The sequence below is a fragment of the Eretmochelys imbricata genome, chromosome 5 (genome assembly GCF_965152235.1).
Source record: "Eretmochelys imbricata isolate rEreImb1 chromosome 5, rEreImb1.hap1, whole genome shotgun sequence".
Taxonomy (NCBI): domain Eukaryota; kingdom Metazoa; phylum Chordata; order Testudines; family Cheloniidae; genus Eretmochelys; species Eretmochelys imbricata.
Window position 1 is genome coordinate 36,293 of NC_135576.1, and position 12,045 is coordinate 48,337.

The 12,045-nt window shown below is 48.8% G+C and overlaps 1 protein-coding gene across 5 annotated transcripts in view; it reads right to left on the bottom strand.

The window, feature by feature from the left end:
• The window catches only part of ARHGEF39 (Rho guanine nucleotide exchange factor 39), a 62,452-nt gene that overhangs the window by 8,701 nt on the left and 41,706 nt on the right, over nt 1-12,045 (bottom strand). For all 5 annotated transcript variants that reach the window (XM_077816548.1, XM_077816549.1, XM_077816550.1 and 2 more), the window contains exon 8: nt 5,299-5,427. In XM_077816548.1, the coding sequence (XP_077672674.1) occupies nt 5,299-5,427 (129 nt within the window). The remainder of the gene's footprint in view (nt 1-5,298; nt 5,428-12,045) is intronic.

Below are 12,045 nucleotides of genomic sequence, written 5' to 3' on the forward strand. Positions count from 1 at the left end.
CAATATAACTCAACCAATCACCACCCTTAGTCTACAGCTAATTTGTATGCAACAGTTTCATTGGTTATATGAGGGAGACTGCACAGATGGTGGACTACTTGGCCCAGCTGCCACATCCAAGTGCCCAACCACCACCTACACAAATCCACAAAATCTCCCAATACAACACTCACCAGACACAAATCAATACAACCATCCGTACAGCGAGACAATCAGCACACACAATAACCCCCACGTAGCCTTTATTTTAAATTGACTGGATCATCTTGTGTTAAACTATAGTGTCTCTAGAGAGTGAGCTCAGCCCCTGTTGTGCTCCAGTTTTCAGATCAGTAGGGAGAAAATTACCCTTTAGGATTCTTTTAGATTGGGAGAGTGAGGAGTACACAAAGAATGACTACAGTAACCACAAAAACACTTACAAGCAAGAAGATTTTGTTCGTATTATAAATTACACTCACAAGCACATCTACACAATGTGAGAGAGCCAAAGCAATAGCCAATGCCATATTCATACTCACATACTGGATCTCTCATTGACAGGTGGTCACTGATAGAGGGTGGTTCCTACTTGGGTCATCCCAATGACGTCCTCCCTTTGAGTCTTCGCACTTTAGCCCAGCCAGGGCACCTCTATCTTGTTTTGATGACACCTAACACCTTATGCATATGCATAAGGGTTCCAATCCTCTTTTTCCTTATCTGTTCTTCCCCACCCCATACATTTTGGAGTGCATTCTTACAACTACAATATCCGCCTGCTGAAGTGAAGAAACAGATTGACAGAGGCAGAAGAGTACCCAGAAGTTACCTACTATAGGACAGGCCCAACAAAGAAAATATCAGAATGTCACTAGCCATCACCTTCAGCCCCCAACTAAAACCTCTCCAACGCATCATCAAGGATCTACAACCTATCCTGAAGGATGACCCATCACTCTCACAGATCTTGGGAGACAGGCCAGTCCTTGCTTACAGACAGCCCCCCCAACCTGAAGCAAATACGCACCAGCAACCACACACCGCACAACGAAAGCACTAACCCAGGAACCTATCCTTGCAACAAAGCCCATTGCCAATTGTGTCCACATATCTATTCAGGGGACACCATCATATGGCCTAATCACATCAGCCACATTATCAGAGGCTTGTTCACCTGCGCCTCTACCAATGTGATATATGCCATCATGTGCCAGCAATGCCCCTCTGCCATGTACATTGGCCAAACTGGACAGTTTCTACGTAAACGAATAAATGGACACAAATCAGATGTCAAGAATTATAACATTCAAAAACCAGGTGGAGAACACTTCAATCTCTTTGGTCACTAGATTACAGACCTAAAAGTGGCAATTCTTCCAACAAAAAGACTTCAAAAACAGACTCCAACGAGAGACGGCTGAATTGGAATTAATTTGCAAACTGGATACAATTAATTTAGGTTTGAATAAAGACTGGGAGTGGATGTGTCATTACACAAAGTAAAACTATTTCATGCATCCAATGAAGTGAGCTGTAGCTCACGAAAGCTTATGCTCAAATAAATTGGTTAGTCTCTAAGGTGCCACAAGTACTCCTTTTCTATTTCCCCTTGTTTATTTCCCCTCCTACTGTTCTTGTAAAGTGCTGGAAATGGCCCACCTTGATTATCACTACAAAAGGTCCCCCCGCCCCCCACCGCTCTCCTGCTGGTAATAGCTCACCTTTCCTGATCACTCTTGTTACAGTCTGTATGGTAACACCCATTGTTTCATGTTCTCTGTATATATAAAATCTTCCCACTATATTTTCCACTGTACGCATCCGATGAAGTGAGCTGTAGCTCACGAAAGCTTATGCTCTAATAGATTTGTTAGTCTCTAAGGTGCCATAAGTACTCTTCCACTTTTCATAGGGTATTCTCTTTGTTCCCTTTATTATTAGCAGCATCGTATTAACATTTATGCGCATATGTTCCTGTGTTCTGTTCTGTGGTCAAAACAGAACTTTCCATGATGTTCCAGTCAGGTACCTTGCAGTCTAGATGGATACATGGTGTTCTATTTTTCCATAACATCACCTATTGGCACATCCTTTATAGTAATCTTGTAGTTTTATTGGCATAGGTCAATCTTTGGTCACCCACTCATGACAAGTATCCTTAAGACTGAAGTCTAGAGTGGCTACGCTGAAATCATGCAGGCCTTACCCAGTAGGCCTTGCATTACAGCCTTGTTTTACTAAAACCTAATACACATCCATCGCTCCTAAATACTTTTCAGTCTTATACTCCCATAGCCCTATCCTACTAATAACTATGCATCACATATTGATTACATATGAGTTAACCATGACAATAATACAATTAAATGATAAAATCAACTGATTTGGCTACACCAAATATCACTCCAAAGCCTCAAATGAGTCACTGTGAAGTGATGGATACAGCTACAAACAATGGGGAAGAAATCTTTGTTCAAAATAGCAGCAGATTGAATCATGACTGGCATTCATGATCTGTTACCCTCCAATTTTTAAAGTCTCAGCCATTTTTGGTGGGGTTTTTTAAACCACATGACTTTAGGAATTACACCCATGTGACAGCATGGACTTGCAATTACTAGTAATGAAATATGCATTGGAGAAGGGGACTGAACCTGGGTCTGCCTGCTACATGGGGACTGCCCTAACCACTGGACTATAGACAGCCATTCTAATTCTCTGGCCCAATGTGTATTTGATTATTTTACACACAGTGGAACAGGTTCAACAGGAGAGACAGAGCACCCTGTCCCAGAATACCGCATAGCTCAGTGGTTAGGGTACTCTCCTGGGAGGTGGGAAACCGCAGTTAAAATCTCTACTCCACAGCTGGCAGTGGTGGGAATTTAACCTGTCTCTCCCACATCCTGAGTGCGTGCCTTAACCACTAGGCTAAGTTATAGCTGTTCCCCCACCTTGTGCCATTTTGTGTAGGTTTAGGGGTGCTCCAAGCATGCCTACTGGATCAGACCCTAAAAGCAAGATAGGAAGGAGAACACCAGTCTGGAGAATGCCACTGTGGTTTAGGTACAAGTTAGGGACCAAACTGGTGGTCAGTGTCAGGACTGAGGTAGCTTTGTGCACATACAGCCACTGAAATGTAGTTACCTCGTGAACTTTAATGACAGAAATTTAGGTGCCTAGGGACTTTAGGCACCTTCAGGGTTAGGAGACAGCCAAGCAAGGGTTTTGCATACACTAGTGGTGCCTAACTGCCACTTTAAGCACCAAGTCCCCCTTTTGAATCCAACTCTAAGTGCTTTCCAGAGTCTCTGGTTTTCAGATTATCAACCTCCATTTCTAATGTATAAGCTTGTACTTGGCTATACTGAAAAGCATATATTATTGTTTGATTTTGACTAGTTTATCTAGCTACACTGATGATCACTCATCATTTTCCACCCCCAACAGTGTAATTTAGAAACTTTATCAGCTCCTGTGACGTAGCTAGGAGTGGAAATTTGGGTGGGCCGCGACTTTTGGCTGGACGGACAATGACAGACTGTGGTAGCTCAGCTTCTCCCCCCGATGCCACACCCTCTTCCTAGGACTTCCCCTGCTGACCTGGGCACATGTATGGGGTTGCTCAAAAAATGGCAAAGCAGAGCTGTAGGAGCGTAGCTTTCTGAAGGGCAGGCACATAGAGCCGTCCTGGATTTCAGATGCCCAGGGATTTAAATATGACTACTTTTGGGGGGCACTTTAAACGCCGGGCCCTCACCCAATGCCCCTGGGCCCTGCTGCTTCCTCCACCCCCCGACTGATCCTGGGCTCCAAACACTTACTGGAGGCTGCAGGTGAGAAAGGGACAGAACTCAGCAGGCTTCCCGGGCCCCATCTCGTAGAACTCTGCTGCCAGCCCAGCTTCCCTGCTCTGGGCACCATAGGCACCGACTCTGTGGGTACTCCAGGGCTGCAGCACCCATGGGGAAAAATCAGTGGATGCTCTGTACCCACCGGCAGCCAAGATCCCCGCCCCGCCCCACCTCCTCCTCCACCTCCTCCCCTGAGCGCGCTGCGTCCCCGCTCCTCCGCCTACCTCCTAGTGCTTGCCGCCGCCAAACAGCTGTAGCAAGCTCCAGGAGGGAGGGGAAGGAGTGGGAACATGGCACGCTCAGGGGAGGAGGAGGGGAAGAGGCGGGGACGGGGCTGGAATGGGGGCAGGGCAGGGGTGGAGTTGGGGTGGGGCCAGGGTCAGAGGAGGGGTTGAGCACCCACCAGTGCCAGTAGAAGTCGGCGCCTATGCTGGGCGCCATCTAGTGGGGCTCAGTGAGAGCACTAGCTGCAGTGCCTTTCCCTAGGCATGTCTCCAGCCACTCTCTGCCCGACTTCCACTATGGCAGAAAGCGGGGAGGAGGGGCTGGGGAAGGGAATCCCAGGGCAGGGGCCAAGGCAGAAACTGCAGGCGGTGACAAAGATGATTAATGGGGGTGGGGTGTGTGTGTGGGGGTGTACCCATGCTCTCCTCCCCCCCCGTTGCTGTCCCTGAGTGACGCTCCAGGCCGCTATGGCAGCGCTACGGCAGCTCAGATTTGGGTGGGCCTGGATGCTAAATGGGTGGACTGGCCCACCCGAGGCTATGACCCTGATCAGTAGGTATGTTTTCTTATAAATCATTAACAACATTAGTCTGCACTGGCACAGAACCCATGCCTGCACCCACCTTCCTCAAAAGACATATTATACTGGCCACTCTTAGAAACAGGAGACTTGACTAGATGGACCATTAGGTTGATCTAGTGTTGCAATTCTTGTCAACCAACATTCCTCGATTTTACCCGTGCACTGCAGAGGCAAAACACCAGTTCCCATGCCACCAGAACGTATTGGAGTCTTGCATTAGGGAGGGGAGGGGTGGGGGAAGAGGGGAGCTCGCATGAGGGATGAAAACACAACTGTCAGCTTTCTCTACATATTAAAAGATGAGGTAGAGACATTAGCTACATTTTTCCAAACTAATGTCCATGAGCTACTTTGGATCATTTTACTGTCCTCACTGCAAGTCATAAATTCCTCCCAATTGAGCGTTACCTACAAGTGCCATTAACCTGCTACTTACCTCTACTTCCAGGTCATTAAATGAAGATTGTGAATCCAACCAGGCAGCCCCACACCCTGGGGGCCCACTAGTCGCCTCTCTCATTCATAATTTCCATTTATCATACCCTGTTTGTGAGACATTAGCCAATTTTCCTCCCCAAGTCTATTTGAATTGAATCAAAAGCGATCACAAAGCTGCCTCCAATTCACTTAGTCTGGCTGATGAGTAGGACCCACCTGGAGTCAGCACCTTGGTCTTCCGTCCTTTGAGCAGTTTCTGGACCCGAAGCAGTTGCATTGAGTTCTCATGGCTGCAAATTGTGCTATGGACCCACTGAGACACCTCAGAAACAGATTTCACAGCTTCTGAAATTAGCATAGCACATCAATTAAAAAAACAAACACTTCACTGCTAGAGATCTACATCAGGTTGGGTAATAGACAAAATTGCCAGCATTGGAGAAGAGTGCATGTAAGTGGCTCTACCCAATCCTAGCGGTTCTTCGAGATGTGTGGCCCCTCTCTGTATTTCAAAAGTGGGCGCACTTGCGCGCCATAGGTGAAAGTTTAGCAGGGTCAGTGACCTGCACCTGAGTCATACATTGCCTCATGCTACAGACAAGGTTATAAGAAACCATGCAGGGCGATGCCCTTTCAGTCACCCTCTCACCACTAAGTAGCGCAGTCTGCAGTAGGGGGGATGGTGAGTGGGTGTGACCAGATGTCTGGATGGGCCACACTGACAATGCCACACTCAGGGCAGACTGCAAGAAATAGGGCTAATAATCCCCAAAACTGGCGGTTTATTCTGTAATTAGATTCACCAGTCCAGTAATAAGAGAGCTATCTGTAGTGCCACACTGGTTAATAAGAAACCAAACACAATCTCCTTTAGATATTCCAGCTCTTGGATCCCATCTAGACAACCAAGTCTAATATAGTGAGAGGTTACTGAAAAGCCTATTCACCATACTTTAAGTTCTACCAATCCCAAAGGTATTGGACACTTACCCGTAGGTCAATATGAATCTCAGATCTTACCCAAATACCTGCTTACAGCCAATCCTTAATAACTAAGATTTATTATTAAAAGGAAAAGGAGAGAAGAGAGTTATAACTGGCTAAGGAATCATATACATACAATTGATTGCAAAGTTCTTATATCAGGTTTGTAGAAGTGATGAAATAAACTTCTCGTTTGCAAAAGTCTCTCTGGAAATTACCCAGACAGATTAAGGGTTATCAGTCCTTGTTTTGAGCTTCCTTGTTAATAATCCAGTCCAGAAAAATGAAGCAGGAAATGAAGACAAAATGGAGATGTCTCAGGTGCCTTTTTATATACTCTGTCCCAAACAAAGCCCACAGCTCCTGTTTGTGGAAAGTTACTAGCCCAAGATGGAGCCAGGGTCATATGAGCATATCACGTCCTTACATGGTTTGCTGACTCACAGGGGTTGGCCATTGGCCCCTTGCTGTCTAAGGCATCCTTTGGGAGAGTTATCTGGGCAGGATGAGTTTCTTCTATGGCCCACTGATAGAGTGAAGTGTCCTTAATGGGCCATCTGCACATAGATGTCTAGTCTTGATATTTATCTATTTGAGAGGTGTCTCCCAGAAACAAAACATATTTGTCTTCTTCAAGTGATAGTCCCTATATGTATTCCAAATGTGGGTGAATACCAAGTAGTGATCAGCTTGGAGACGTGTGAGGACACAAGAAGTATCGTCGTCTGCAGGATGGCATGGCTGATGGCTGCATCTTTCGCCGCTCCCTGGGTGATGGCATAGTGGGTGGGGAAGGTATGGATGGAGCGCCAGGTCACATGTGCCCGCATGGAATGTGTTGTAATCCTGTTGGGCAGCAGGGTATTAGCCTGCCTGCAGCATTCTGTAGAGACCCACTTTGATATGTGCTGTGAAGAGAGAGCTTGTCCTCACGACCTCGCCACAATGCCTCTGAAAAGGTACAGAAGACGTGGGTCCTGTCAAGATAGAACACAAATGCATGGCAGATGTTGGATGAGTGCAGGGTCCTGTCCGCTGTAGAGACATGTGGCTTAGGATGGAAGACCAGGAAGTGAATGGACTGACTGAGATGGAACTCTGAGACCACTTTCAGAAGAAACTTAGGGTGAAGGCATAATGAAACTTTGTATTTTTGGAATACTGTATATGGTAGGTCGGCCATTGTGGCTGCCAATTCGCTGACCCGCTTAGTGAAAATGATGGCAATGGGAAGGATGCCAAAATGATGGCAATGGCAATGGATAAGGTGAGAGGGAGCACGTGGCCAGGGACTCGAAGGGAGGTCTGGTGCGGGCAGAGATTACAAGATTGAGGTCCTGGTGTGGGGATAGTAGTTTAAAGGACCGATGGGAAGTTATTTGTCAGCCCTTTCAGAAAGGGTAAACATTGAGTGGCTGTCAGCCAGTGGGAGGAACGTACTAAGCGCTGCCAAGTGGACTCAGACCGAGCTGATGGCGAAGCCTGAGGTCCTAAGTTCCAGGAGGTACTCCAGGACGGTAGGAATGAAAGATGTCACTGAAGGGGAAATAGAAGTGTTGTGCCCAGGTGGTGAAATACTTCCATTTCACTGTGTAGAATGCCTATGTGGAAGCTCGTCTGCTGAGCGTAAGTATGTGCTGCACTGGTGTCAAGCAGGCAATGTCTACGTGCAACCACCATCCAAAAGCCAGGCCAGGAGGCAAAGCAAGCCTGGGCAGGGACGTCTGACTCTGCCCCAGTCCTGGGTGAAGAGATCCAGCAGTGTGGGGAGGTGGATTAGGGGATGGGTGGAGAGTCTGAGCAGGTCTGGAAACCAGAACTGTTGGGACCAAAATGGGGCTATTAACAGGACCATGGCCCAATCGTGTTGGATCTTGCACAGTAACAGGGGAATGGGGCGGGGGAGGGAGGAAGGCGTAGTGGAGGCCACCTTGCCACAGAAAGAGGAGAGCATTGACTTAGGAATCACGCCCGTTGGCCCCCCGGGAGCAGTACATAAGAACGGCCATACTGGGTCAGACCAAAGGTCCATCCAGCCCAGTATCCTGTCGACCGACAGTGGCCAAAGCCAGGTGCCCCAGAGGTAGTGAACCTAACAGGTAACGATCAAGTGATCTCTCTCCTGCCATCCATCTCCCCTCTGACAAACAGAGGCTAGGGACACCATTCCTTACCCATCCTGGCTAATAGCCATTAATGGACTTAACCTCCATGATCTTATCTAGTTCTCTTTTAAACCATTATAGTCCTAGCCTTCACAACCTCCTCAGGCAAGGAGTTCCACAGGTTGACTGTGCGCTGTGTGAAGAAGAACTTCCTTTTATTTGTTTTAAACCTGCTGCCTATTCATTTCATTTGGTGGCCCCTAGTTCTTATATTATGGGAACAAGTAAATAACTTTTCCTTATTCACTTTCTCCACACCACTCATGATTTTATAGACCTCTCTCATAACCCCCCTTAGTCTCCTCTTTTCCAAGCTGAAAAGTCCTAGCCTCTTTAATCTCTCCTCATATGGGACCCGTTCTAAACCCCTAATCATTTTAGTTGCCCTTCTCTGAACCTTTCCTAATGCCAGTATATCTTTTTTGAGATGAGGAGACCACATATGTATGCAGTTATTCAAGATGTGAGTGTACCATGGATTTATATAAGGGCAATAAGATATTCTCAGTCTAATTCTCTATCCCTTTTTTAATGATTCCTAACATCCTGTTTGCTTTTTTGACTGCCGCTGCACACTGCGTGGACATCTTCAGAGAACTATCCACAATGACTCCAAGATATCTTTCCTGATTAGAGGAGGGGGAACTTGCAGTTTTTGCAAGTGGCAAAAAGGTCCAAGTGACGGGTGCCCTAGGCTTGGCAGAGGCAGCAGAGAGTGGGGTTGTGTAGCTTCCACTCATGATTGAGGTACCCGATCCAGCTGAATATGTCCACCAGAGTTTTCTACATTCCCGGGAGGTATGTCACGCAGAGCGTGACACTGTGGCAGATATACCAGTTCCAGAGGCAGATGATCTCCACACCGGGTGACCAGGACTTGGTGCCTCCCTGCCTGTTTATGTATGCTGCTGCAGTGGTATTGTAGGAAAGGAGATGAACATAGCATGCTCGGATAAAGGGCAGGAATGCAAGGCAGGCAAGGCGGATTGCCCACACCTTCAGGATACTGAAGCACCTGAGCACCTGAACCAGCTAGGGAGGCATCTGTGGTGAGAGTGGTGGTTGAGATGGGAGTGGGGCAGGGGGTGCCTATCATCACTTTGGAAGGGTTGGTCCACCAGGTGAGAGGCCTGAACTAGACTTGGGACAATCAGTGTGACATCCAGGTGGTCGACATGGAGCCTGCAGACTGATATGAGCCACAACTATAGACAGCGCATGTGCAAGTGCGCATGCAGTGTCACATGGGTGCAGGCTGCCATGGGGCCAACGAGGCAGAGACAGTGACACACCGTGGTGTGTGGGTTGCGACATAGGACTGCTGTCTGGGTGGCAAAATGGCCTGCCGGGAGAAAGGCGTGAGCCACCATGGAATCCAGGCATGCCTCAATGAAGTGGGTTGTCTGTGTTGGGAAGAGCATGGATTTTTCCTTGTGGATTTGGATACCAAGAGTGGCAAGGAGAGAACAAAGAGCGCAGATGGCTGACATCTCAGTGAGGCAGTCATCTAAGGAAGGGAACAAAGAGTACCCCAGCCGCCTTAATTGAGCTGCCACGACCACGAAGACTTTGGTGAAGACCCTTGGGGCTGTTGCAATGCCCAAGGGGAGGACTCTGAACTGGTATTTGTTGTCACCCATGCAAAAGCAAAGAAACTTGCAGAGGGCTAGGCAGATGTCAGGGTGGAAATACGCATCCTTCATGTTGAGAGCTGTGAACCATGACCCCTGGGTGAGGTAGGGGATGATGGAAGCGAGAGTCACCATACAGAACTCAGTTTTCATGATGTGTTGAGTAGTCAGAGATCGAGAAGGGGATGAGAAAGTATGGGGAGTAGATGCTTTTGCTGACTAAGGGATTAGACACTGATTCTATTGTGCCTTTCACAAGGAGGGTGTCTGCCTCGTGTTGTAGGAGGTTGCGATGAGAATCCCACTAGGCATCTGGGAGGGGCGGGAGGTGCGCAGCGGGAAGGGAAAGCAATTTGATTGAGTAACCGTGCTGCATGATCTCTAATACCCAACGGTCCGTGATGATCTTGTCCCAATCATGGACAAATAAGGCAAGATGGTCCCCAAAGGTTGTGGGGCCGGGGATGGTGATGTGGGGGGTTCGCAGGTCTCAACATCCACATCAAAACCGTCCCTTTGGTGGATGCCATGCAGAGGAGGTGGCGGTGGCTGAGTGTTGCAGACACTGTGACTGGGCATGCTGTTGTGCAGGCTCCTGATACCAGGGGTAGGTGGCCTGGTATGGTGCATAGGAGCATAACTGGATTGCTTTTGACCAGGTGCTAGGATGTATTTCCCAAGAGACCAGAATGTTGCTCTAAAGTCCTTCAGAGAGTGGAGGGACTTGTCTGTCTTCACTTAGAACAAATTGTCCTTGTCAAAGGAGGAGGTCCGGGATGATGGTCTGGATCTCCCTGGGGAAGCCAGAGGACTGCAGCAAGGGACTGGAAGGATGTATTTGCTGCATCCACTGCAGCTTGGAGGCCGACCTTGGCCATCAGGTGACCTTCCTCCACTGGGGCCTGGAAATGCTGCTGTTTGTCCTATGGCAGATCCATAGCTTGGCATAGTTATGAAAGTCATACTTCGCTAGCAGAGTACAGTAGTTAAGAGATGTGGAACTGCAGGGCTGTGGAGGAGTATACCTTATGGCCCAGGAAGTCGAGCGTTTGGCCGCCGTAGGGGTTAGAAGCTCCTCACCCGTTCAGACACCATGTGCACCACTAGCAAAATGTGTGTGGGGTGGGGGGAGGAAGAGAAAAAAGAAAGTCACCCCCTTGGATGGGACAAAGTACCAACGTTCCGACCTCTTAGGCATGGGGGTACATGAAACTGGTGCGTGCCGGACTGCTTATGCAGACTGGAAGATAGCGTGACGTGCGATGGTCCCCTGGGCTGGAGGATGTCCAACAGCTGGTGGTGTTGGTCCTGGACTTCCTCTAGAGGTGCCCAAGTCCAGAAACACCTGCTGCAGCACCTCTTAGTGCTGGCAGTGATCAATAGGGCTCTGTGTTTGTAGCGGAAGTCATGGAGTCGATGACTTTCTGTGACCTCCATAACTTCTGCGGTGGCCAATGTGGCTGCCCCCAGGCCTGCCCAAGCAGCTGGCTACAGGAGTGGCTCTGCAGCCAGCTCGGGTGACCCTGCAGTCAGCTGCACTGGCCGCTGTTAGAGCAGCCCCAGGCACCACCCAAGCAGCAACTGGTGTGACTGGCCCTGGGGACCACCTGAGAAGTGATCTTAGGGGCAGCTGGAGCAGCCACTTTTGGCGGACCCTGGCAGCAGTCCCTGGAAACAGCCACTATTGGTGAACCCTGGCAGCAGTCCCTGGGTGCCTGGAGCAGCCCTTGCTCAATGGCCCCTGGACAGACGGAGCAGCCACTGATCAGCAGCCTCTGGCAGCTGGAGCCGCTGGCCCTGTCCCCCCCAGCAGCGGCCCCCACTTTTCACCAGCAGCAGGCCCCAGCTCCTCCTGAGGCACCCCCCTCCAGCAGTGCTCCCCTCAAAGATTTAGTCAGGAGTATTTATAGTATCAGTCATGGACAGGTCACGGGCCGTGGATTTTGGTTTATTGCCTGCGACCTGTCCGTGACTTTTACTAAAAATACCCATGACAAATTGTAGCCTTAATCATCAGGAGGCAAGAGGGCTGGGGAAATCAAGGCTTCGTCGGGAGAGGATGAGACAACCATTGGTATTGGCTCCCACTCAGTCTCCGTTTCCGGTGCGAACTGGGCATTTCCAGCACAGGAGTCCAGACAAAAGCTTGCGAGACCTGGGAAGGCAGATATGGGCAGTGTTAC